The sequence below is a fragment of the Dendroctonus ponderosae genome, unplaced genomic scaffold (assembly GCF_020466585.1).
Source record: "Dendroctonus ponderosae isolate FM_Combo_2020 unplaced genomic scaffold, Dpon_F_20191213v2 Dpon_F_20191213_3, whole genome shotgun sequence".
NCBI classification, from domain to species: Eukaryota; Metazoa; Arthropoda; class Insecta; order Coleoptera; family Curculionidae; genus Dendroctonus; species Dendroctonus ponderosae.
The window spans coordinates 12,622,644-12,645,677 of record NW_026018508.1 but is presented as its reverse complement, the minus strand read 5'-3'; the positions used below and the strand labels follow the sequence as shown (position 1 = coordinate 12,645,677).

Below are 23,034 nucleotides of genomic sequence, written 5' to 3'. Positions count from 1 at the left end.
AAATGAAATACCCTATATATTATTGCATTTTTGGATTCTCTGAGCAAAATAAGTGTTTGTTTTAATAAGATTTATAATGTCTAAATCTAAAGGTTTCTTAAATAATTAGAATTTTATCAAAATCTAATATTATTTTCATGTGTGAAATACTTTAGAATTATTTAAGTTATGTAAACGTAATTCGTAGTGTAGTGTAACAAGAAATCATATTTTATATCCCAATGATAATAAACTTACCATTTTATACAGGGTGTCCACAAATTTAAACTAATCAAATAAGAACTTTAAGTGGCTATAACTTGATTAATTTAAATACAACCCCATATTTTTTAGCTTACCAGGAAATGCAATTTTTAATTACCTATCGAATGGTACTAGGAGGTTGATAACTAACTTTTTGCCTTTTTACAAAATATACTAAATAATGGTTCTCTGCACCATTTGGTTATTAAATTAAAAGGTTAAATAACATATCAACAATAACATAAACCAAAGGCAAATTATTTCTAACAAATGTTCGAATGTTAAATTATTGGTTCAAAAATTGAGAACAAGAATCCCTACGTACTTCAAATCTGTAACGAACACCTTGCAGAACAATGATTTTGCAACCGGATCTCTACGATGCTATGTTTACATGCTTTTCTGTATTCTGGTAAATGTATTTTTGTAATTGAATATTATTGTTTACTGGATCCTTAATATTTGTCTTCAGAATTGAGAACTGTCGGCCAAATAGCAGAGCTAATCCTACCAGTTTTAAGTCACGCAACCATCAGTCGCCTAATAGTGGAAGCAGAGAGTTTAACTGAAGAATTTGCCAAAGATTTGCTACCACGTACATCTAGTCTGGCAAGACAATGTGAAAAGATATCTAGAGACATCCAGTTCCAACCAAATAAATTCGAAGCTTTTATTCAAGAAACAATCGATTTGGAGATGTCCATCTCTCAATTTAATTCGCTTCAATACAAACTCAATCCTCATCGACTTGATGATTATTTAGTCAATAAATGCATCGGTAAGTCTGATTCTCGCCAAGCAACTGACTGGTTATAAATTGTATTTTTAGGAGATTTAGCGGTTGGACGACCTATTCGTATAGAGAGCATGGGACAGTCTATAATTGGATCCAGAATCGCATTAATGCTCAGTGACGCACAAAGGCTAAATTGTTTCTCTGATGTTGATCCAAATTTTCGAAGAAATGGAGATTTAACGTTTCCAGACCCTGTCTCAAGGGAATTCGTCCTGAGAGCATCCTGTATTAGGTCGAGTTTGTATTCGGCTAAGTGTCCGCAATTGTTACGAGCTATGATAAGCAATGGAGAGTTTCGATTGATGGGAGCGTTTTCAGAGGATATCACATTTATCTAATTTAGCATAAGCATGATTTACTGAAGCATGAAAAGGCGACTAGGCACATTATAGTTCTAAAAGCTTTGGGTGGATTTAATTGAGATACCTAATATAAATTGACAGTTTTTGATTTAACAATGAATTTTTTTTGTATTTAATTGCCCTTTATTTTCACCAACAGGGCCGGATTAACCTGTGGCATGGCCCGGGGTTTTGATCCCCGCAGAGGCCTTTTTCTAAAAAAAAGGTCCGCATCATGTCGCGACATTTTCCAAAGCCGCAATCCCTTTGACGACGTCCCGGCAATTTATTTAATTTTATACTAGATCTTACCGAGGCCCGGGGCTATATACCGGCTACATTCCTACCACGTATGTAATCAAACCAATGGATTACTGAAGTCCGGTATAAATTGAGCAGGAGTTAATCAACCGAATATGAGAAGCTGCTCGAGAAGAGTGCATAATAAGGTGATTACACAGGCACTTGTTCGGAGTTACATACTCAAATGTATGTTTTTGTAATTTCTAAGCAAATTAATCATTCGAGGTTATGAGTTTCGAAATAGGTTCTGTCATTTAACGATTCCTGTTGAATTTACCGTTTATCCTTATCTATCTTATTGTCACTTTCTGTATAATTCCATGGTTACCGGAGTTTTAAATAATTACGAAGCAACAGGTATTTACGTAATGTTAATTAGCCAGATTACCTTGAAAAATATTGTTGCCGCTTTTCTAATTTAGTTTTTTGCAAATTTCTCAGTTTTTAATAACAGTGAAGTTTTTTGTACTTCTAAAACGCAGAATTATGAAGTTTATGAATCCAGATTGAAGACCGTTTTTTTGTCACCAGGTCGTGGCCTCATGCATGAATCTATGAATCTCTGGTACGGTAATCCAGCTTCAAATACGGTATTTTCAAATGGCTTGTACGGTAATACGCGTTTGAAAAGTTGGCCACCCTGTAAGTATCAATACACCAGAAAAGAAACATTTCTGACAAGACAGTACATTAAACTAAGGTTATGTATTTAGCAAAAAAAATATTGGCAAATTGAAAATGAACAAGGTATTTTTACAAATCACAGCTAAAAAGCCTTTGCTTCTTACAGTGCGTAACTACGCTTTTAAAACCGACTTGAAAATCAAATGGGTTCGACCTGAAAAAATCCCATGCTACAAGCCTCAGAAATCAGGAGATTTAGCAGGAATACCCGAACAAGACAAGGGCCAGTATTTACTAGAGTTTAGGTAAAACTATTTGTATGTGTTTTTGAAACTCGCTTGGTATTAAATTCGTATATTACAGAAATTCTAAAGAATTGGAGTCTGCTAATGAGCACGTAAAACGACTTTTCACTCTGGAGTTCAACCCCAGTAAGTGCACGAAAAAAGCATACCGCCAAGCAAGCACGGATTTGGTCAGAAGTCATGATTTTGACCATAGTTCAATTGAAGTGAGACTAGCACGATGGACTGGTATTTCAGTTTGAGAAAAACTCCCAATTCCTTAGTGTACTAAAGTAAACTATTTGGCAGGTTACATTCGAGCTTGGCAAGAGGTGGTGGAACGTTTTCCTCGAAATCAACGTCTGAAAGTTTGTTTGAAGGAACTTATAGATAAAAGGAAAAAGCATCTGAAGTACCTCAGAAGATGGGACTATAAAAAGTTTGAATGGCTCATTGAGCAATTGAACATTGTTTACAAACCACCACCATCCGAATTCCATTGGATTACCAGAAAGGAATCATTAGTCAAACTGACTGATAAGTTCTGTGAGAATATCAAGCAAGAGAGACTAAATACCTTAAGGTAAGTAATTTATTTTCTTTAACCCGTATTAAGTATTGTAATACATACATATTTGCATTTAAGGCTTAAATTTGAAAGTGAACAACCAGCCTTTCTTGAGGAGAAAATCAGGTCATTGGAATTCATTAGAAATGAGCAAAAAGACTGTGGTGTTGATGTCACTGTGCAGGACGAAGAAATTGATAAAGTGAAGAAGCAGCTGGAAGAATTAAAATCGAAAACTGTAGTCACCGAAGAATACTAACGATGAAACAAACCGTATACTTAAGATTGCAATTCAGTTAAATCTTAAATAGATAGTTTTCTGTGTTTCAATTGAACATCCAATAAACACGCATTTGTTTTAAGTGAGAAATGGCCAGAACCGGAAGTAGATACTAATAAAACAAAAAATAAATTATCTTCTACGATCTGTACACTGAAGCACCTAGCAATAGGTTGCAAAATTTGTGATATTTCCTTATTAATATGAGAGACAAGGGAAATTCTCTCCCTTGTTTTTTATTTCTGTAGTCAGATGTATGTCATAGCATAAGGCCATCTATGCCATATATGTCACAATTCATACAAAAGATACGCGATAAGTGAATAGTCGCTTGTGCTCTCGGTCTACAATCAGAACTATCGACAACTGTCATAGTTTTCTCGATACTTTCCCATCACCTATCAGCTGCATCTTTTAGGATTGGTCAGAGATTTTGTTAGGAATAGTATGTAGTCTGTGCTGTGTTGTTAGGTTAAGAATTTCACATGTGAACGTAAACATAGAATATCCCCCGAACGTAAACAATAATTACAATGAGTTCTGCAAGCAAGGTATTTTCAGTGTTTTCTTAAGTCTTGTATGGTGTTTTACCAATTGTGCGTCACGGTTTCAGGTTGGAGAAATTTTTACAGCGGCAGGTCAAGCATTTAACAGATTGGGAGACCTCACTATGCAGCTGCATCCTCATTCGGAGTCTCCAAGTGGGTAAGTTGTTAATTAGATTAGATAGACTGAACAAATTTACATATTTGTTTGTCTAGAAAGTGGACGGATGAAGAAATTGAAATGCTGCGCCAAGTTGTTAAGCAATTCTCTGACGGATTAAATCAAATAAGTGAGCACATTAAAAGACGTACTGTGTAAGTGATGCATAACAAGTCTCTCATTAGTCCACTTAATAACAGTGTCTTTTATTAAACAATCAGATCCCAAATTAGGACAGCCCTCAAGAAGAAAGCATTTGAGGATGCAGGCTTGCCGGTGAGACAGGTCACGACTGTAGCTCAGTCACAATCCACTTTGGTAGGTCAAACGACTCAACCATCTCTCATGAAGCAAGAAGTAACACTGAATATGCTGAATGCTGCCGAATCCGAAGTGGACGTTGAAGGATTACATGAAGAGGTAAAACTCGAATTTGATGGCAGCAATGAGGAAGTTTCAACATAAATAAATATATAAACGATTCGTATTATTTGAACTATTTTTCTTTCTATTGTATATCGAAAGACTCAAATTTTAACTGCATGTGTGCACAAAGAAAGAGTTTTATTTTGTGTATATTATTTCTAAGAAAATATCAGGATTGTACTGCGTATCTGATTTGAATCGTTCTAGGTACGAACGATTCACCACTAGGCTCTACGCTGCCCGTCAGCAACACTGACCATTTTCAATCAACAGCATTAAAGTCCTCGAATTTAACTACTGATTAGTAAGTTTTCTCCATCTTCGACAAAAACTGCCTTCTCTTTCGGTGTACTTTGCTGCTTAATTTGCTTTGGTTTGGTAGCTAAATGCACCTTTCTATGAGTTTTCAACGCTGAACTCTGTCTGAAAGGCTGGCCGCATTCGTCGCACTTATATGGTTTTTCTCCAGTGTGAATTCGTTGATGAGAAGTTAAATCGTTGGATTGAGTGAATGCTTTTTCACAAATGTTGCAAATGTACGGTTTTTCACCAGTGTGAATTCGCCTGTGTCGTGTCAAAATCCCAGATCGGGAAAATTTCATTTTGCAGAACTCGCACTCATACGGTTTTTCTCCCGAGTGAATACGCTTGTGTTTCGTTAAGGAGGAGGAGGTGGTAAATCCATTTCCACAAGAGCTGCAAACAAATGGTCGAGCACCTAAACGTATATTTTAAATCAATTAAGGTAAAAATCTCATCAACCACAAACCTGTATGTTTCCTGAGATGCGCTTTCAGTTCCCCTCTACTGGCAAACCCAGAATTGCAAATAGTGCATTTGTGAGACTTCACTCCACTGTGTCTCACTTGATGTTGTTTTAAGTTTCCTGAACGCAGACGAAGTGTCATTGTTTCAAGCGTTTCAAAAAATCTGTAACCTTTCACTTACCCTGTTGATTGAAACCTTTTCCACAAGTGGGGCACAAAAACGGCTTCTCTCCATTATGAGTCCTCATGTGGTCTTTTAAATTAGATAATTGGTTAAATGCTGAAGAAAATGACTTTATTATTTTTTGAAGATATTACAAGTTGTAGTTATTTCTGTCTGTTACCTTTCAAACATATTTGGCAAACGTGAGGTTTTTTTTCCGGCTCAACTAGTGGGTCCCTGTTAGACTTTCTTAAATGTCTCCGTAATTGGACTTTGGTTTCGAACAACATATCACAGTGATTGCAGGAGTACCCATCACTTATTCCTGCCGCTTTCTTGGAGAGCTTCACATCCTTTTCGTCGTTTATGTGATACTCTAAATGATTATGCGAATAGCCTTCTTTTGAATAGTCCATAAGGCAGTGTGAACAAGAGAAAGACTTATTATTGCTAAAATAATGGTAATATGGGTATACCTGAATCAAATTAAGGTTCTCTACAAATACCTTTTTTTTTCACTGTGCTTTCTGCGAGTATGAACTTTCAGTTCTTGAATATCATTAGTTTCATACTCGCACAATTTGCAAAGAAAGTATCCATCTTCCATCTTATTTAATTTCATTTTGATGGCATGATCATTAAGATGTTTTTTAAGTAACTCTTCATTGAGAAATATGCAATTGCACAGTACACATGAAAAGCACTGAACGTTGCCTTCCAAGTTCGCATTGTTCGGATCTAATGCCACAGTCTTGAAATATATAACAGGGCTGTTTTGTCCTTTCAATTCAATATTATCATTATTTTTCAGAATGCTGCTTTCAACATCTCGCACTTCCATTAGATGACCTATCTTGTGTTTAAGCAGTGAATCTTCTTTGGCAAACTTTTTATTACAAATACTGCAAAAACATTTCTTGGCCTTTTGTGACCTGGCTACATTAATATCCTGTTTAGCGGCTTCTTCATTGTCTTGGTTCAGAAAATGTTGGCAATCAAAGCTAGAAAGCATTTTTACATTTTCAGAGTTGGTATCCGCATTCTCGGATACGAAACCGACTCGAAAAATGTTTTCTGACAATAAACTGCTGGATTCCGTTTCTAGCAGTTTGTTTCTCAAAAATCTGTCGCTCTCTTCAATCCTTAGTTTAAATAAATACATTTGAACTGTTGCATTTGTACAGGATCCACAAATTTGATCTGGCAGGCCATCATATAAAGTGATCTAAAATTGTAATAAAATAAGATCAAACCATGGACCAAATATCAAAACTAAATATATTTTATATATATAATCTACATCCTGTAGATTCAGTCCTTTTTAAGTGAAATTTTGCCACAAAACAGCTCTCGAACTTACGTTATCATAGGATAATGGGTAATTTTAATGTTTAAACAATTGAAATCGTTTTTTATGTAGCAAGCCATCTTACAGATTCGACTGAGAAAAAAAGGTAAAATTGTGTACCTGAACTTGAGTAAAGGAACATATCATATCGGAGAGTTGCAAAGTAGCTTTGCAGTCTTCTAGCTCTATACATGTAAATATATTTTGTAAGTTGTTAGTTTTTGCACGACAAATTCGACACCTATCTGTTTTTTCCATAACGTAGTCGGTCAAATATGTGCAATACTGCGAGTCTTGGAATATAATGAATAATGAATACAGAGATGAATACTCAGACAAGGTATAGACAGGCCATAGAACAAGGCTTACTGTTAAATACTTGTCTTTCTCTATGTCGATCAGAGGTAAATGTCTATGTTGTTATTGTACTGCATGCAGTACATAGGGTAATTCCATACACTACAGTCTGCTGTGGCACGCGCACATGCCCGCACGCACGATTCGCGCAGCCGAAAATTGCATACTGGTCCATGTTGCCGAACTGCCACCAATTTAGAAAATCTCAATAAAAACAAAAAAGTTATTCACTCAAGGTTGAAAACTTGGCAGAATTACGTCCATACGGGAAATAGTAGACGACCGTTGACGTTTTTGGTAAATTTTAGAGGGTGGAAAATGACATTCGGTCGAAAAATGTTGTTTGTTACGAGATTTTCTATAAGGTGAGCATAGTCTTAATCGGCAAAGCGGCAATCCTATTACCAGACTGGAAAGAATTACCCATAGTAGTAATCATAGAGAAAGTAAAATAAGTAATTTTACTTTCTCTATGGTAGTAATGTTCATAGGTAATGTTAATAGTCAGTAGTCTGTGACAGATAGATGTGTGATAGATAAAGACATGATCGTTTTTTCGACAGAATGGTTTGATAATCTGTGCACGATCGCAGATTGTCAAACTATTCTAACTTTATTACTAATTTATTATTATTTTTTTATTAGACTAACTATTCTGTCGAAAAAAAGATGCAGTCATGCAGACAACAAAACTTAACCACAACCATAGATACAGACAAGTCACAACCGTAGAACAACACCTATTGGAGTATGCCATCAGAACCTTTGAATATAAAACCTGATAAAACTAACTTTTTTTATTCAAAGATCAGAACCATAAGCCTTGTTCTATGATCAAAACATTGGAGAATGCATATACATTTACAAGTGAAACTAGTAGTCATAGAGAAAGTAAAATAACTTTATTTTACTTTCTCTATGCTAGTAGTACTTTAGTATATGGGAGAATCTAGCTCTTATATTTCAATTGCCAGTAGGTGGCAACATTGATTAGTTTGATTGGTAACATTGGAGAAATAGACAATATTGACATGTGTTCACAGAGGAATGGTAATGATGGACAACTAAAATGGTGGTTTCTGAAAGCAATTTTGAATTTTAGATAATTATTTTGTACATAAATATTTGTCTAATAAATGTTCACTTTTTGATTATTTGCTTTGCCATTTAAGTGTCAACTCGAGTTGGTAGTGCTTTGGAATACAGTGCCTGTCAGTTTAGGGTGAGTTCAGCAATATACATAGATAAAGGCATCTAAGTGTAGCTGACGCATTTTACCGGCCCGCCCATACAAACCAACTTTTACTCCTAAGGAAATTATCCATTTTTGTTTTCGTTCATACTAGTTTAAAGAGTATAAGCCAGCCGTAGATTTAAATAATACTACATTACAGTGAAGATGTCATCTGACGACGAAAAACCCCCTGCACCCCCAGTTCGACTCACTTCAAACAGAGGCACGGAATTTGTCAACACTATCACCGTTGATAGGCCGCTTCCAAAGGAACCCGAAGATGCAGATAGGAAAAAGAAAAACCTAAAGACCAAGAAATCATCCACTCTGTCAAAATACTCTTCTGATAAGCCTAATATATCATATCCAACCAACTTTGAGCATACAGTGCATGTGGGCTTTGATCCAATATCCGGGGAGTTTACTGTAAGTGATTTATTCTTCTGGTACTCGGTTTAGGTACTTTGAATTCTGGTAGAGTAGATGCTTGTTATTGTTTGTGTTTTACACAATCGAATAATAAAAGTACATTTTGTTACAAGCTGCCTTTAAAAGTAAGTAAGATATTTCAAATTGTTTTTCAAATGTTTTTATTTAGTTGCATTGGGATTGGTGAGCATGATTAAGTGTATCACATATAAATTTGCATGATTTACAACACCAAGTAATGAAGCTGAAGTTGCCCCCCCTTAACTTGAGTTGTTCGCCGAAAATGGGCCATTCTCAATAGTTGATTAAGCTTTTTATTCCTTTTTGCCCCATCATATATTCAGTAGTTGTAAGAACATGAATTTGAATTTATACCTTCCTGTGCAAATTAAACGTACATTTTGTTGTAGAAGTAGATTTTTCATTGACCACTGCCATCACTATCTTACTAAAAACCCATTTCTGAACGTACAGACACACCGCACGTTGTCATAAAAAAACTGTTGTTTTTAGGGAATGCCGGAAGCATGGTCCCGTTTGCTAATGAACTCTAACATCAGCAAACAGGAGCAGAAGAATAATCCGCAAGCTGTTTTGGATGTTCTTAACTGGTACGACAATAGTTCCAAGGAACCGCCGAGTACTAAGTATATGACCAAAACTACGGCTACTACTCATTCGGGTAATTTTCAGATGTGATAAATAATCAAGGTATATCAATCTGTGTTTTAATTTCTTCAGGTTCATCTATAAGTCGAGTATCGAGCTCTAGTCCAAGCAGTACGACACCAACAGACACAGAAGGCGCACCGCACTCGTATCACAGCCCTGTGCACGCTCCTAGCTCAGAGATTGAAGATGAAGTTCCTCCGCCACCTATTGCGAGTCGACCCGAGCGTACTAAGAGTATTGTACGTTTATCTGTCAATCAATTGGTTCATTTAATCGAAATGAATTTTACTTTTTTGTAGTATACTAAACCTATTGAAGATGAAAAACCATCAAACGCGAACGCGTCGCCTCATAGCCTCAGCCCATCACATATAACTACAACATGCGCAGCGTCAGCCGCAGCAAATTCAAACAGTACAGGAAATGCTGCGGCAGTTTTAGACCGCAACAAGGTAATTAATATTTATGAATGTGATTCCCTTTAGTCAAAGGCTTTTAATTAATATCTGACAGAATCCTCCCGGTCCAGAAATTTCTCGCGGTGCTTCAGAGAAGAGAAAGAAAAAAATGTCAGATGAAGAAATATTGGAGAAATTACGAAGCATTGTGTCGGTTGGGGACCCCAACAGAAAATACACAAAAATGCGCAAGATCGGTCAAGGGTAAGTTAGAGCAGTTGTCTTGTTCGCTGTAACACTAAGTTGGACCAATTTTAGCGCGTCTGGCACAGTTTACACAGCAATTGAAACAGGTACTGGAATGGAGGTTGCAATTAAACAAATGAATCTGTCGCAGCAGCCTAAAAAGGAACTGATTATAAATGAAATTCTAGTCATGCGAGAGAATAAGCACAGTAATGTGGTCAACTATTTAGATAGCTATTTAGTTAATGAAGTAAGTGGAAGAACAGTTGGCTAATTTGGTGACCATTGTTCCTAATGTTGCAAGTTATTTTGACCATTTTCCTTACACTAAATTGCCATACAGGAGCTGTGGGTTGTAATGGAATACTTACCTGGTGGCTCACTGACCGATGTGGTAACAGAAACATGCATGGACGAAGGTCAAATTGCTGCAGTATGCCGAGAGGTGCTACAAGCTTTGGATTTCTTACATTCGAATCAAGTGATCCATAGAGATATTAAATCAGACAATATCCTGCTTGGTTTAGACGGTTCAGTGAAACTAAGTATGGCTTTCAAAAATTGTATTATTTGAATGCAATATAACTTAATTTATATTTTGACAGCGGATTTCGGATTTTGCGCACAAATTAGTCCGGAACAGTCCAAAAGAACCACAATGGTGGGTACTCCGTATTGGATGGCACCTGAAGTGGTGACAAGGAAACAGTACGGACCTAAGGTGATTACAAATATAAAAAAGCACTTCAGGCCGAGTGACCAATTGGCTCATTTTTCTTAAGGTGGACGTTTGGTCGTTGGGAATCATGGCAATAGAAATGATCGAAGGTGAACCACCCTATCTTAACGAAAACCCCCTTAGGGCCCTGTATCTGATAGCTACCAATGGAAAACCTGACATTAAAGAAAAAGAAAAACTGTCAGCGCCTTTTCAGGACTTTTTAGATCAGTGTCTAGCTGTGGAAGTTGATAAGCGGTCATCAGCGCGAGATCTTCTCAAGGTAGCAGCTTTTATATATATATTACTGTAGAATCAAAATATTTCAATAGTCAATACATTTGCAGCACCCCTTTTTGAAATTGGCACGACCACTGGCAAGTTTAACACCATTAATTCTAGCGGCCAAAGACGCCGCTAAGCAACAACTAACTTAACGCTAAGTTAAGTGTGTCAGTCCTAAATAGGCTGCATATTATTACTGTTGTTATGTGACAGACTATATCCTATGTTGCTAGGAATGCGGATATGTTTCTAACCATTTATACATGATTAACATTTATGTTTCTCCAGTATCACACATTCTCCGGCCTGCGATGCAGTGGGCAAAATATCTTTATATGAGCTCGCTATATGCTCGTGTAATTAAATAATAATTTGATAAGTTCAAAACATTCATCAATTTCAAATCATCCTGGATTTTCTAGTTGTTAATCAGGTAAGACATGGCAGATTTTTTTATTGCTTGAATTAGAGGTTACTTTTAAAAACTTCTTTTATAAATTTTACATTACATTTTCTAGTAACATAGGTTTTTAAAGGATGTAAGCATTTATTAGAGACCGTATGTATAATTGATGAGATTGTGCCTAATTTTACAATAATATTCGCGCATATTGTCTATAACGACGAAAACAATTTTCAAGAAATGAATTGGAATGCTGATTTCACTTTCCAATTGAATTTCGGAGAACTACAGACGTAGAGAATAAAGTTTGTTGAATTTCATACTGAAATAATGTTTGTGTAAAGCCGATCATTTTCTGGAAACTTTTCTACTTGCATTTACCGATTAGAATTGGTTTTATTTCTGTTTGGAGCAAAAGAGTGTGACCCTTGATCTATGAACAACATATTAATTCCTAGTCAATTCGACTGTTGGTCGGTCTGATGGTGGGGCATTTTTCCAGTTATTCGTCTTTAGTTCAACCTCCCGACGAGAACTCAATTTAAGTCCTTGCATAAAAACACAAGAGACTAAAATTTAATTGCCTCCTATTCATATAATGCTTAAAATGTGAAAGACAAAATGCTAGATTTTCAACTGACAAAAGAGATAAATATGAACACTTGCAACCAATAGAAAAAATCTTATGCAAATGCAAATGAATGTTTTAAAGCAAAATGGACAAGGGCAATCGAACCAATCTCGGAATCAATTGGTATAATTTTTGCGGTGTGACATCATCTCGTTATTAAATGATTTTATTATCTGTATATAGATAATTTGTGAGCTTTATTAGGTGTAAAAAGTTTTGTACATTTATTTTTGACGATTTAATTAGCCATATCATGTACGTTTCCGTTTTATTACATATTTTGAAAATGATTTTAAAATAAAGTATACTTTTATTACTGGCGCGAGCAAAATACTCTATAATGAAGCATGTCAGAAGCATCCATCGATATGAATGTGAGCGTTATCCGAAGAAAAACTAGTTATAGTATTTTTGCACTAGTATTTATGAAACATTGTGATTGCGTAGACATACTACTATTGTTGCCAACAAGAACAGTGTGTGGTATTAAATTCTTTTTTAATAATATATATTTTTTGTTTTATATATTGTCTATAAAAATCAACAGTTCGTGGTAATGGTTCAACAATTTATTTCGAATGCCTACAACAACGAGGTTACTCTCTAAAAGCCTAGTGTACATATTAAAATAAATACATACATATATATTATTGACAATATTTTACGGAGCTTTAACAGCTTGGTGAAATTATATGTGATACAAGTTTTAGTAGAAACATCTGATCAACTGAACTGGCGCTTTTGAAATAAATATAGAGAAAATGAGACATCATCACTTTTAACTATCACCATCCTTAGATTTATGTGGAAGAAAGTTAAGAGACGCCGAATTGATGCAAAACCTCTTCTTGGTGGGTAGCGGCCCATCATTGAAAACATGTCCGAGATGAGACCCACATCGTGAGCATGTCACTTCAGTCCTGATGCGGCCTGGTTGGGATATGAGGAGTAAAAGGTTTGCTCCAACTAACCGGGTGGCGAAGGAATGTGGGATTTTTGAGGGACAAGTGGAGTGTGCGGTACGTCGTGAGCAAAAAACCATAAAAAGCGGATGATTGATAAATTATGAACAACGTAAATAAAAAACAGTGTGATTTGTGTGTGTATTGTGTGCGCAGATAGGACCAGAGCAGGAGCGATAAAAAGAAAACAATAACATTAGCAATACTAGGTGAACTTTTTCCTGATATATGCAGAATGGTAGCTGTTTTAGGGGTTAGCAGGTTGAAGCCACACAATAACACCGGTTAGGCGTTTTAAAACAAAATCTTTGGTTTTTAAAGGTCACGCAAAACTGCACTAGTATGAAGAACAGTGTTGCGCAATAAAACTATATCGACTTGCTGCAACGAAAGCATATTATTAATCAATCAAATGAAGTGTTGATTGATTTAACTTTCTCGTCCACCAGTCTCATGCTGTGTAGGTACCTACTTTGAATCGTTATGATTCTGATTTCGCTTTTTCAAATCAGACACTTTTCATGACTGTTTTAAATGTCTAAGACAGGATTCTCCAAACTTTTTCTATAACGGAACACTGCGCAACCCCAAAAATTTTAACGGAATACTAAAGTTAATTTTTAGGTCAGTTGGTTTCAATAGTATTTTTCATTATTATTCGTATAAAAATAAATCGTATAATATATAATCTACGGTTTGAAAAATGTATAAAACATATATAATATAATATCACTCTGTTTCCAATGTGAAGCAAAAGATCTTTAAATGTGTTGCAGTGTATAAACCTTTCCAAATTATCACAAAACACTAGTTCAGGTTCCGCAGCGGAACACAGTTTGGGAAACCCTGGTCTAAGGTGTAAAATCGACTTTGTAATTTAAGTTAAATTTAAAAGAAATGATAAGTTGCAACCTTTTCATTTGTGCAAATCGCCTTGGATTTCGAGCGGGTTAAATAACGAGAATCATGATTATTTAGCTCCTAATCACGTTCAAATATATAACATGTAGACATGTGCTCAATTAGAATTGATTATTGATAAGAATTAGGTACCTAATTACACCGAATCGTCACAGTCATATTAACAGACTAAAATAGGTATCATGTTTTATGAAAAATGCCGTGCAAAATGGAAAGGTTACATAAATATTTTTTAATTCAAACGGGTTAAGCGATAAATATTTTCTATAGAATACCTAGTAATTTTAATAACTCGCTTTAAAATATTTTTATTAGTTACTAATTATTACTAGGATTGAATGTAACGATTATTATAAATACCTCCACTAGTATCCGGGGTAAGTTTCACTTTACCCTGATCTAAAACATCATTAAATGCAGGCCATCCACAACTGGAATCATATTTTGTGTCTGAACTAAATAAAGGTTGTTCACAGACTAGGCAAACGTAAAGGCCTTCATCATATACTTTGTTATAACACCCTGCAAAACAAGAGTGTTAACTTATTTCCGCGACACAAGTATGTCCGTAGCAAAGTACCTACAGTAAAATGTAAAGCAACTCAATTTGCTTGAATTCTTCTGAACTGTGTGATGCTAATGTGTTTATAAAGCTTGTTAAAAGTAAGGGTAAAGCCTTACCTGAAAATGGTCTTTCAGTTCCCTTTTCTTGCGTAACGTGATACTGCACAGGTGTTAACTTTTTTCTCAATTCCTCTTTGTCCACATTCACTTTTTCACCCATTTTTTGCGTTTGGTAAACACCCTGGAATCAGAACTCAGATTATAAGTTTCTGACAAGTGTATGACTTCTTACGCGAGAAATTATGCTGAAGCAGGACTGGCTACAACATTGAAGGTAAGTAAACCTTCGAATACCTACCATAGATAAAGACATACCTACTATTGTTCATGTAAATCTCAATGTCTTGTGTCTGTCACTTGGTGATTTATGATGGACTTAATTGAATTCATAGATAGACGAGTATCGAATTACGTAACTTGTAATAGGCCTAGGCATAGACAAGGACGAGAAGATCTAGGTATTCTTATTAATTGTTTTTAAAACCGCACCATAGATAAAGACAAGTATGTGAGATAGAGATAGGCACCGTCCCGAACTAGTCCGTTCAGGTCACCTGAATCAGGTGTTCTGTGCCAATCCGGCTTGTGCTTTTACAGAAAACTAAAAGCAAAACAGATTGCCACTATTAATTAGTAGTTGTACCGGCCGAGAAGCAAATGAAATACGGATTTACTTGGGTTAGCCTGGAGAGGTCTCTGTTTGCAATCTTGTTCTGTGATTGACACTAAAGCGATGACAAATGACAAGCCAGTCCAGAATGTAATAACAGAGACAAGTACTTGTCTCTGGTAATAAATAATCTACTACTGTCTTTATCTATAATAATACTAAATGGATATATAAATAATGGCACGGTTGCGGTTTGAACAAAAGTAACAATCTCAATTTGAATCAAGTCCAATGGAGTGAATAATGCGGAACTTGAAAAGCGTATCCGTTCAGGTACTCGACAGTGATATAGCAGTCCTATTGCCTAATGGTGTTTACGAAATTAAACAAATGGATCCTAAGTCCCCGAGACTGAAGCAAATTTGCATCTTATGTCTTTTCTTGTGCCTTTTTGGAATCATTGGATTTGGCTATTTTTGCCCCGAAAAAGTGAGTAATTTCTGATTTATTTTAGTGTTTTATTTGTGTGGAATAAATGTGCTCTCATAAGAGAACCAAGAACTTAAATTTCTTGATTATTTAGTAACACGACCTTTTTGCAATTGTTATCGAACTGTTTTGTAATTGTTTAATTTAAACTGTATGTATTAACGACTTAAAGCTGTTAATTTCCGGATCAGCACGTTGTCGCTATGGTTTTTTTTTCAAATATTTACGATGCCATATTTATTGTTTTCCTAAAAGTCCATTCTTCAGCTGTGTTGTTCTATCTAAATTTTACCCAGAAGTTCACTGGTGTCTATTCCCACACGCATTATATACTGGATGATCACATTAAGTTGAAGTCGGTTGGTTCCTCAGATAATGTGCACCTGCCAAGGTAAATCGTATATTAAGGTACTACCTATATTGGAACAGTGACTTGCTGCAAAGAGTGATAGTTCTGAAATACGAATTCTACTTAAAAATGGTAACATTTAACTTTAATCTATAATTACGGGTAAACAAATTGTTCTATTCTGTGAACATCGCTTTACCGTTTGTTTCAAATTATCTCCATTATGAATCTTGAAAAAAATTATTTGTTAACAGATACATTATTACATAGTAAGTTAATAAGACTAAACTAGAGGTTAATTTCACTTATGAAACACATGATTAATTTCGGTTCGTCATAAAACCCCAACTATTTAAATTACTTATAAATTGGTAAAATATTTGTACTTATCAGTTGGTATTCGGAAAAGCACTTTAGAACAAAGACTTTCATATTCGACGTATACGTTCAAATTATATTTCTGGTTAGTGAAAGAGGTGAGATATGCATACTAAGTGCGTTCGAACCTCCGTCCGTTTTTCACTGTAAATTTTATATAAATAGTTGAATGAACTATTAATTCATTAACTCGATGAACACAGCTCAAGTCAAACATTGTTATTTGTATTTAAGGTCAGAATAAAAATTTAATTGGCAATCGAAGGAATCGCAATACGCGTTTTCAAAGCATTCGACAGACTTTGAAGACGCTTGAGCGCCTGTTCTGGTTCTTGATTAAGCTCCATTTGGTATTATTTTTACGCGTAATTTGTTGATTCAGGTATGTGCCCTGTCATCGCGAGATTCCCTGCCACCCATGGAAGATAACTTAGGAAAACCATTAACGATTGAAAGTAACAAAATCGGATTGAGTTACGAAGACATGTTGAATGATGATTTTGCCTTTAACTTGGATTCGCACGATGTCATGGTATTTCTTCATATGCAAAAAACAGGTATAATTGATAAATATTTTTACCATATAAACAACAACGAAATTATGAAGATATCGATTTTTCTTTACAAGTTAGTCTGCACACTGTCTATATGTAGGTATAGTATTTTCAACCGTTTTTTCTGTAATTGGCCTTTAGGCGTTAGCTTGGCTTGTACTGTGACTGGAGGTTATTTGAAAATAGACACTTAACAAAATATGATCGCGTATCGTATACATGTAGCAGGCGAATGCCACAATATTTAAATCAGCCTGTTTAGAAATTCTTGCGACATGAAAGGAATGAATACTTAAATACGGTGTCGTATTGTTTTCATATTAAAATAATGACATTCCGCCTCTGAATAGCGATAATGTGTGACACGAACAGCTCATATAAATAAAAACTGAAAATAACTTGTTAAGCTATGGAATTATGAAATCACATGTATTCCCACCAAATGTACGAAATTAAGCGTTACTTAATAGCAATATAATTATTGCACATGCTCTTCAAATACTACATTTTATCGCACTACTTTCATAATTGAACTTGAATTTAAATATGAAATTTTCGTTTTATAGTTTATCGTATTTCTTTCATCTCTAGACTAGAATGATGTGTGTCTCTTCTTGATACGTTACATGTTCTCAAACTACCCCTTGCAAGTTTCGAATCAAGCTTGTTTGTTTCAAAGGTGGTACTTCGTTTGGTAAACATTTGGTTCATGATCTGGATTTGAAGCGGCCTTGTAAATGTCCATTAACAAGGAAGCGTTGCTACTGCTTCCGGCCGCATTCCAATCAGAGCTGGTTGTTCAGCCGGTATACCACAGGCTGGAAATGTGGCTTACATGCCGATTGGACAGAACTGACTGGGTGCGTGGACGAAAAACTGGACGAACTTGAAGACGTAGTCAAACGACGTTATTTCTATATAACGTTACTGAGAGAGCCGGTTGCCAGGTAAGTAAGTGTGGTTTTATTATTTATTGCGCATTCCATTCTATCTATATTGATTGCACTGATTATACGTAAAAAACAACCACATTCTTGCAGATATTTGTCGGAATTTCGACATGTCCGAAGGGGAGCCACTTGGAAGGGCTCTCGTCATTTCTGCAAAGGCCGGTCAGCCAGTGCTGCAGAAATTCCCCCTTGCTACAAGAGCGAGAATTGGGAAGGGGTTGAACTTGATGAATTTATAAATTGTGATAGTAATTTGGCAGCAAATAGACAAACTAGAATGTTAGCTGACTTAGCTTTAGTTGGTAAGTAACTGGACAGAAAAAGCTCCGCTTTTCTCTATAAGAACTAAACTTATTTAGGCTGCTATGACAAGCAATACATGCCGAAAGCAGAGCGAGACCGCATAATGTTGGCCAGTGCAAAGAAAAACATTCAGTCCATGGCTTTTTTCGGTTTAACAGAATTTCAAAAAATTTCACAATATGTTTTTGAGGAAACCTTCAACCTTCGTTTTGCCATTCCGTTTGAGCAAAACAACTCCACAGTGTCCAGTTCCACCATCATGACGCTATCGCCAGAACAGTCTACAAAAATTGTTGAACTGAATAGTTTGGACATCGAATTGTACAGTTATGCCAAGAAATTGCTGATGGAGAGATTTACGAAACTGAAATCGAAAGATGTAGATTTTGAAGATCGATTTAATCATTTGGGTGTTTTGATCGGAAAATCGAATCCCTCAGCGTTCGATTGGGATAAACTGGACGATTATTTGGACGTGGATCGGAAATAACATACGATACTACTAGACTAGACTTCCATTAGTCGGCGAAGTTTCGTTTGATTCTTTCGAAATGCATGCTTGTATTTTTTCCAATAGTTATAATTCCAGTTATATGGTATTATCCGGTAGAAGCATATGGCAGTCTTTTGTCCGTTGACGTTGCAAGCTACTTCCAGCGCTACTCTTAATCTTCCAAGTGCCATACGTCAGTTTTTAAGTACCTAGTTAAATATGATTTAATGTTTAGTTGAGTAAAGATTAATAGCTTTATTAGGTGTGTTCAGAAAAATCGCCAAATTGTTGCCCCAAAGACAAGTTTGGACTTATTTTGAACTCCTAATGCAAGTTGTTTCCATTAAGTCAATTTTTTGTTAAAGTTTAGAGCAGAAGTTCCCAAACTGTGTTCCGCGAAAATATTTGCTTGACATTTCATACGCCCTCATGTGGGCTCCATGGAAAATGTGGTGACCTTAAAATTTCGGGATTTGGATAGTGTTCTGTTTTCGGAAAAGTTTGGTTTCGATAGATCTCTACACAAATATATGTGCAAGATTTTTAAGCTGCTAAATTCGACCATTTTTTACTTTGCCTGTTAGAATGGACTGACCATACAATATAAGTTTTTTCAAACTTTGAACTCACCAATTTGTTTTAAACAGATCATTTATCAGTACTTTTTTAATCGGAGACAAATTCCACGCTTTCAACATTAAACATTTGTTATAGAATAGCAAACGTTATTTGATCGTCCTTTATATTTTTGAGCCGTGCATATATTATACCTACTTATATAATTGTTGAGATGATAAAAAAGTTATATAATTATATGAGACAATAACATCTTGCTGGTTTTCCAGTACAACTGAATACCTGCAACAGCTGCAGTTAAGTATTTAAAAACGTGCATTTAATTTTTGACGATATATATTTTAAACATGGTACATATACAATATGATATTTCAATTGTTAGCTTCGAAATTAGTGTATGCACCCAAAGTAAGTCATTTTTTTATTATTTAATACTTCGTTCTCACTTGTCTTTTTGTTTTCGATTTAATCTTTTTTTACACATCGGTAGAGAAAACCGACGGAAAAATTCACTCAACGCAATGCATAAAATTAAACGGTTTTAAAAAGAAAGTTTGTCGATGTACTTTCCAAGTATGCAGTCAATAATTATTTTGTATACAAAGAGAAATCAATTCCATTCATAATTGATGGATTCTGAGCACAAATAGTCATTTCAATTATGAAATAGTATTGAATTGGTACATCCAAAAGTTGTGTAAATTTATTACTATAACGTTTTGATTAGCAACTTGCCCTACTTTACTGTATGAATACGGATTTTGGTGCTGGTGTTAAATGCAACCAATGAAGATTTTGCTTGGTGAGACTGAGATAAATAATGCTCTGAATATTAATGTTACTACTTATTTAAATTGTGGGTTGTATGACATTAACTTTACACGTCGCAAATTTCGATTGCTTCAAGCCTATACCAAAGACTTTTACATTATAAATTAGATTATTATTTTAATTTAGATTATACTACAATGTTTAGTAAAATTTCATAATTCTGCCATTAATTTGCTGTAACAATGATTTTTGTAAATAAGTAATTAAAACTCGATATCACGTAGTGGAGATTAAATACATAAATCACAACTATTTTTAATATTTATGTGCTTGACAATCCTACTTTCTTAATTTATTCTTCCATTAGATGCCTAAGCACGCATTTATTTCTACCGCAGGTGTACTTTCCCCGTTTCATTATCACCTAATTCATCGAAAAGAAAATATAATTTTTAGTAAATAATTCGTTTTTTTTAGGAACTTTTCCCACTCGAGAGATATATCGGGTTCATCTCAAATCAAATTGTCATATTTAGACGTAATTTTTTTTTGAAAATTGACAAATTACATGTTCCGAGAGATATATTAATACCTTGTTAGGAATTAATTATGCAGAGGGTTTTACTCCACAAACATTAGATAAAATAAAATATCCCTTGAGCTTAAATTACAATTCAACAGCACATATCATTTTATTATAAACTTTTAACCAAATCAAGTTAATAGTTACGGTTATAAATTATACCAATTTTATGGATTAAAATAATTCAAGCTTGTATAGGGCGCGTATATCCATATTCGGGCTGAAACTGTGTTTTATATAAGAGTATCTAGTTGAAATGTCAGTTATTTGATCATGCATATGCTTAAATCAGTGTAACTGTTCGTGCTACACTCAGCTTGAAATACCAAAGTATTATGTGATGAAGACAGATCAGATTCAGGTTTCTTCAATTGGTCACTAATATGTTACCACGGTTTCCACAGGATTTTGGGAATATTTTGATGAGTTGCCGTCGGAGATCCAATAGTAAATTACGGTGAGTTTTATACCTATACATTAGTTTTAATATTAAAATGTGTTCTTGCTCGCTTTCATATATGTAGGTATGTGCGCTTAGAATATAAATTTGTTTTAAAAAAATAATATGCACGCCTCCGATACCAATCAATAATATGATTTTCATGCAAAATATTTCCAGTGTAAAGCTGCTATTCACTGGAGTATCACAGATTAATCTACTAACAACTTGAAAGTTAAGAGAAGCCAATTCAAGTTATTGTTTATATATATGCGTGCGTAGTTGAAACTCATTGCGCCCCACTAAAGTGTTTCACAGCAGAGATTGCTCTAGCATGATTTTTTCAAATCCCTGTGGTGGAGTGTGGCAGAAGTTTTCTAAAATTATATCTAATATCGCCCCATCATCTACTGCAAATAAACCAGTAATCAGCAGTCATTCTACTTTTGTAGATGTTCATAAGGTATTTACTTACCATATAAAGCTGGATATATCGTTCCTTTGATGTTAGTCATTGAATAGTCGAGCTCAGTTCCATTCACAAAAAACTTAAGCTGAATGTGGTCGAAAGCTACACCTATGACATCGCCCTCTTGAATACTCTGAACACCCTCTTTGCTGGATAAGTTTAGTTTGTGTTCTTCCTGTTTGTTGTGCCTAAATATGTGATCACTACACAAAGCCCATGAAAACTCATCCATGCCCCCTGAAAAAAAATTAAATATTTGAAAGATTCAAGTGTTAATTGCATCACGCTAAGGTGAATTGCTAAAAAAACATTTAGTTCTTACTTTCCGATAAAATTATTATTGGATAAGACAGAAAATGCGTCATTCGAAGATTATGCAATATCGTGAACATTTAAAATACGGTACTACAAATGTACCCTGTTTTCTTCTTGTACACTTACCAAGAGTTAAGCTTAGGTCAGTTTGTCTTGTGGCTAATCCTACAGACCAAGATCCTGCTTGCTGCACTTTCACTTCGAAATAGGATTTAGACTGGGCCAATGGGGCATTGCTTAAAACCGCACCCGCCCCGCAAACACGTTGGCCTCTTTTTACAATAACCACTTCATATCCTAAGAAATATCTTAGGGTTTGAACCTTAAAATAGAGATGCAGAATTACTAACCCATAAACGATGTGTCTAGCTGAATGGGGCTCAATATTGATGTATGTTTTGTCGTCTCATTGAAATTAAATCCATCCAAGCAGCCCTTTAAACAGCAAAATACCGAAACAGATGACATTTTTCTGAACAACTCCAGAAAACATAAACACACAAAATATCGCCAGGGGCGATGTTCTGTGCATAACCTTAGTCCCCACTGTCAATCTGCAGTCCCACGATAAAAACTATACTGACCAACGATAAAGACAAGTTTCTGATCTGATGATTCTTTTTTGATTCTGATACCTTAAATGAATATAATAAAAGGTTATTTAAAAAAAAAGATTTAATTCAGTAATTCGCGAGTTCAAACTGTTCAACTTGCCTTATCTGCGAGCCATAGAGAAAGTAAAATAATTAAAATTATTTTACTGCTGCGAGCACAGATGCTGCTATGCTGCGAGCACAGATCACAGAGGTACTCTGTGTGAGTTCAACTACCGATGATGGCGCTGCGCAACGTCAAACTACTCGTTGCTTCTATTTCTTTAAAATCTTGCAAAAGTTGATTAGAATGAAACAAAACAAATCCCAAACAGCAATGACAACAAAGCAAGTGTCAAAACACTAGTTTACGTGTACTTACAATTTTAGCCAGGGGACATTTTAGATTAGTCTTTATCTATGATTTAATACTT

At 35.2% G+C, this 23,034-nt stretch overlaps 8 protein-coding genes across 24 annotated transcripts in view; 5 read left to right on the top strand and 3 right to left on the bottom strand.

Annotated features, from left to right (window-relative positions):
* LOC109537447 (rab3 GTPase-activating protein catalytic subunit) overlaps positions 1 to 1,494 on the top strand; it is a 17,691-nt gene extending 16,197 nt beyond the window's left edge. Inside the window, exons 7-8 of the mRNA XM_019904182.2 lie at positions 716 to 1,021; positions 1,073 to 1,494. Of these exons, the coding sequence (XP_019759741.1) occupies positions 716 to 1,021; positions 1,073 to 1,377 (611 nt within the window). The 3' untranslated portion in view covers positions 1,378 to 1,494. The remainder of the gene's footprint in view (positions 1 to 715; positions 1,022 to 1,072) is intronic.
* An 844-nt stretch (positions 1,495 to 2,338) lies between these two features.
* Positions 2,339 to 3,482, top strand: LOC109537309 (28S ribosomal protein S15, mitochondrial). The gene is made up of 4 exons (XM_019903951.2): positions 2,339 to 2,612; positions 2,671 to 2,840; positions 2,901 to 3,174; positions 3,238 to 3,482. The coding sequence occupies exons 1-4, from the start codon at positions 2,422 to 2,424 to the stop codon at positions 3,416 to 3,418; spliced, it is 816 nt and encodes a 271-aa protein (XP_019759510.2). The 5' UTR covers positions 2,339 to 2,421; the 3' UTR covers positions 3,419 to 3,482.
* An 86-nt stretch (positions 3,483 to 3,568) lies between these two features.
* Positions 3,569 to 6,395, top strand: LOC109537314 (chromatin complexes subunit BAP18). Of its 3 annotated transcripts, none has more exons than XM_048665139.1 (5): positions 3,569 to 3,990; positions 4,053 to 4,144; positions 4,201 to 4,299; positions 4,366 to 4,564; positions 6,312 to 6,395. In XM_048665139.1, the coding sequence occupies exons 1-5, from the start codon at positions 3,973 to 3,975 to the stop codon at positions 6,342 to 6,344; spliced, it is 441 nt and encodes a 146-aa protein (XP_048521096.1). In that variant the 5' UTR covers positions 3,569 to 3,972; the 3' UTR covers positions 6,345 to 6,395. The 3 variants fall into 3 exon arrangements, with proteins under 3 accessions (XP_048521096.1, XP_019759527.1, XP_019759526.1); XM_019903968.2 differs by lacking the exon at positions 6,312 to 6,395 and adding an exon at positions 4,778 to 4,864; XM_019903967.2 differs by lacking the exon at positions 6,312 to 6,395 and having other exon boundaries at positions 4,366 to 4,699.
* LOC109537267 (zinc finger protein 391) lies at positions 4,632 to 7,638 on the bottom strand. 3 transcript variants are annotated; one of them, XM_019903893.2, is made up of 6 exons: positions 6,969 to 7,638; positions 6,007 to 6,725; positions 5,682 to 5,950; positions 5,519 to 5,617; positions 5,340 to 5,456; positions 4,632 to 5,288 (listed from the first exon to the last, which is right to left on the bottom strand). In XM_019903893.2, the coding sequence occupies exons 1-6, from the start codon at positions 7,104 to 7,106 to the stop codon at positions 4,861 to 4,863; spliced, it is 1,770 nt and encodes a 589-aa protein (XP_019759452.2). In that variant the 5' UTR covers positions 7,107 to 7,638; the 3' UTR covers positions 4,632 to 4,860. The 3 variants fall into 3 exon arrangements, with proteins under 3 accessions (XP_019759452.2, XP_048521090.1, XP_048521091.1); XM_048665133.1 differs by having other exon boundaries at positions 7,218 to 7,638; XM_048665134.1 differs by lacking the exon at positions 6,969 to 7,638 and adding an exon at positions 6,861 to 6,909.
* Positions 7,639 to 8,140: 502 nt separating this feature from the next.
* Positions 8,141 to 12,728, top strand: LOC109537307 (serine/threonine-protein kinase Pak). Of its 3 annotated transcripts, none has more exons than XM_048665135.1 (11): positions 8,141 to 8,427; positions 8,600 to 8,865; positions 9,382 to 9,550; positions 9,610 to 9,779; positions 9,840 to 9,992; positions 10,054 to 10,202; positions 10,257 to 10,434; positions 10,528 to 10,729; positions 10,790 to 10,905; positions 10,967 to 11,185; positions 11,235 to 12,728. In XM_048665135.1, exons 2-11 carry the CDS (start codon positions 8,605 to 8,607, stop codon positions 11,337 to 11,339), a joined length of 1,722 nt encoding a protein of 573 aa, XP_048521092.1. In that variant the 5' UTR covers positions 8,141 to 8,427; positions 8,600 to 8,604; the 3' UTR covers positions 11,340 to 12,728. The 3 variants fall into 3 exon arrangements, with proteins under 3 accessions (XP_048521092.1, XP_019759506.1, XP_048521094.1); XM_019903947.2 differs by having other exon boundaries at positions 8,150 to 8,427; positions 11,250 to 12,728; XM_048665137.1 differs by lacking the exons at positions 8,141 to 8,427; positions 8,600 to 8,865 and adding an exon at positions 8,879 to 8,993.
* A 47-nt stretch (positions 12,729 to 12,775) lies between these two features.
* Positions 12,776 to 15,310, bottom strand: LOC109537312 (methionine-R-sulfoxide reductase B1). 10 transcript variants are annotated; one of them, XM_019903956.2, is made up of 5 exons: positions 15,044 to 15,272; positions 14,961 to 14,988; positions 14,786 to 14,909; positions 14,465 to 14,626; positions 12,776 to 13,187 (listed from the first exon to the last, which is right to left on the bottom strand). In XM_019903956.2, the coding sequence occupies exons 1-5, from the start codon at positions 15,055 to 15,057 to the stop codon at positions 13,000 to 13,002; spliced, it is 516 nt and encodes a 171-aa protein (XP_019759515.1). In that variant the 5' UTR covers positions 15,058 to 15,272; the 3' UTR covers positions 12,776 to 12,999. The 10 variants fall into 10 exon arrangements, with proteins under 10 accessions (XP_019759515.1, XP_019759521.1, XP_019759517.1 ...); XM_019903962.2 differs by having other exon boundaries at positions 15,048 to 15,267; XM_019903958.2 differs by having other exon boundaries at positions 12,776 to 13,151; positions 15,044 to 15,265.
* Positions 15,311 to 15,457: 147 nt separating this feature from the next.
* On the top strand, positions 15,458 to 20,664 carry LOC109537308 (heparan-sulfate 6-O-sulfotransferase 2). Its single transcript, XM_019903949.2, has 5 exons — positions 15,458 to 15,827; positions 16,937 to 17,111; positions 17,788 to 18,055; positions 18,149 to 18,360; positions 18,418 to 20,664. Exons 1-5 carry the CDS (start codon positions 15,642 to 15,644, stop codon positions 18,849 to 18,851), a joined length of 1,275 nt encoding a protein of 424 aa, XP_019759508.1. The 5' UTR covers positions 15,458 to 15,641; the 3' UTR covers positions 18,852 to 20,664.
* A 193-nt stretch (positions 20,665 to 20,857) lies between these two features.
* Positions 20,858 to 22,821, bottom strand: LOC109537310 (SPRY domain-containing protein 7). 2 transcript variants are annotated; one of them, XM_048665138.1, is made up of 5 exons: positions 22,722 to 22,821; positions 22,358 to 22,642; positions 22,134 to 22,304; positions 21,699 to 21,929; positions 20,858 to 21,633 (listed from the first exon to the last, which is right to left on the bottom strand). In XM_048665138.1, exons 2-5 carry the CDS (start codon positions 22,473 to 22,475, stop codon positions 21,536 to 21,538), a joined length of 618 nt encoding a protein of 205 aa, XP_048521095.1. In that variant the 5' UTR covers positions 22,476 to 22,642; positions 22,722 to 22,821; the 3' UTR covers positions 20,858 to 21,535. The 2 variants fall into 2 exon arrangements, with proteins under 2 accessions (XP_048521095.1, XP_019759512.1); XM_019903953.2 differs by lacking the exon at positions 22,722 to 22,821 and having other exon boundaries at positions 20,858 to 21,630; positions 22,358 to 22,669.
* Between the last annotated feature and the right edge of the window lie 213 nt (positions 22,822 to 23,034).

What these genes read in the sequence shown, in the direction of transcription:
- LOC109537312 (XM_019903954.2), bottom strand. Translation starts at nt 15,041, where the DNA reads ATGTCTTTATCTATGGTAGGTATTCGAAGGTTTACTTACCTTCAATGT. An exon ending in AACTGAAAGACCATTTTCAG is followed by an intron (nt 14,627 to 14,785) that starts GTAAGGCTTTAC and finishes CTTGTTTTGCAG; the next exon opens with GGTGTTATAACAAAGTATAT. An exon ending in TACCCCGGATACTAGTGGAG is followed by an intron (nt 13,188 to 14,464) that starts GTATTTATAATA and finishes CCACCCGGTTAG; the next exon opens with TTGGAGCAAACCTTTTACTC.
- LOC109537310 (XM_048665138.1), bottom strand. Translation starts at nt 22,475, where the DNA reads ATGTCATCTGTTTCGGTATTTTGCTGTTTAAAGGGCTGCTTGGATGGA. An exon ending in GCTAGACACATCGTTTATGG is followed by an intron (nt 22,305 to 22,357) that starts GTTAGTAATTCT and finishes GATATTTCTTAG; the next exon opens with GATATGAAGTGGTTATTGTA. An exon ending in TGACCTAAGCTTAACTCTTG is followed by an intron (nt 21,930 to 22,133) that starts GTAAGTGTACAA and finishes ATTTTTTTTCAG; the next exon opens with GGGGCATGGATGAGTTTTCA.
- LOC109537267 (XM_019903893.2), bottom strand. Translation starts at nt 7,106, where the DNA reads ATGGAAAAAACAGATAGGTGTCGAATTTGTCGTGCAAAAACTAACAAC. An exon ending in AAGCACAGTGAAAAAAAAAG is followed by an intron (nt 5,951 to 6,006) that starts GTATTTGTAGAG and finishes CCATTATTTTAG; the next exon opens with CAATAATAAGTCTTTCTCTT. An exon ending in TTGCCAAATATGTTTGAAAG is followed by an intron (nt 5,618 to 5,681) that starts GTAACAGACAGA and finishes CATTTTCTTCAG; the next exon opens with CATTTAACCAATTATCTAAT.
- LOC109537308 (XM_019903949.2), top strand. Translation starts at nt 15,642, where the DNA reads ATGCGGAACTTGAAAAGCGTATCCGTTCAGGTACTCGACAGTGATATA. An exon ending in GCTATTTTTGCCCCGAAAAA is followed by an intron (nt 15,828 to 16,936) that starts GTGAGTAATTTC and finishes TTGTTGATTCAG; the next exon opens with GTATGTGCCCTGTCATCGCG. An exon ending in TCTTCATATGCAAAAAACAG is followed by an intron (nt 17,112 to 17,787) that starts GTATAATTGATA and finishes TTTGTTTCAAAG; the next exon opens with GTGGTACTTCGTTTGGTAAA.
- LOC109537309 (XM_019903951.2), top strand. Translation starts at nt 2,422, where the DNA reads ATGAACAAGGTATTTTTACAAATCACAGCTAAAAAGCCTTTGCTTCTT. An exon ending in CAGTATTTACTAGAGTTTAG is followed by an intron (nt 2,613 to 2,670) that starts GTAAAACTATTT and finishes CGTATATTACAG; the next exon opens with AAATTCTAAAGAATTGGAGT. An exon ending in GAGACTAGCACGATGGACTG is followed by an intron (nt 2,841 to 2,900) that starts GTATTTCAGTTT and finishes ACTATTTGGCAG; the next exon opens with GTTACATTCGAGCTTGGCAA.
- LOC109537307 (XM_048665135.1), top strand. Translation starts at nt 8,605, where the DNA reads ATGTCATCTGACGACGAAAAACCCCCTGCACCCCCAGTTCGACTCACT. An exon ending in CAGTTTTAGACCGCAACAAG is followed by an intron (nt 9,993 to 10,053) that starts GTAATTAATATT and finishes AATATCTGACAG; the next exon opens with AATCCTCCCGGTCCAGAAAT. An exon ending in CAGCGCGAGATCTTCTCAAG is followed by an intron (nt 11,186 to 11,234) that starts GTAGCAGCTTTT and finishes ATATTTCAATAG; the next exon opens with TCAATACATTTGCAGCACCC.
- LOC109537314 (XM_019903967.2), top strand. An exon ending in CATTCGGAGTCTCCAAGTGG is followed by an intron (nt 4,145 to 4,200) that starts GTAAGTTGTTAA and finishes TTGTTTGTCTAG; the next exon opens with AAAGTGGACGGATGAAGAAA. An exon ending in CACATTAAAAGACGTACTGT is followed by an intron (nt 4,300 to 4,365) that starts GTAAGTGATGCA and finishes TTAAACAATCAG; the next exon opens with ATCCCAAATTAGGACAGCCC.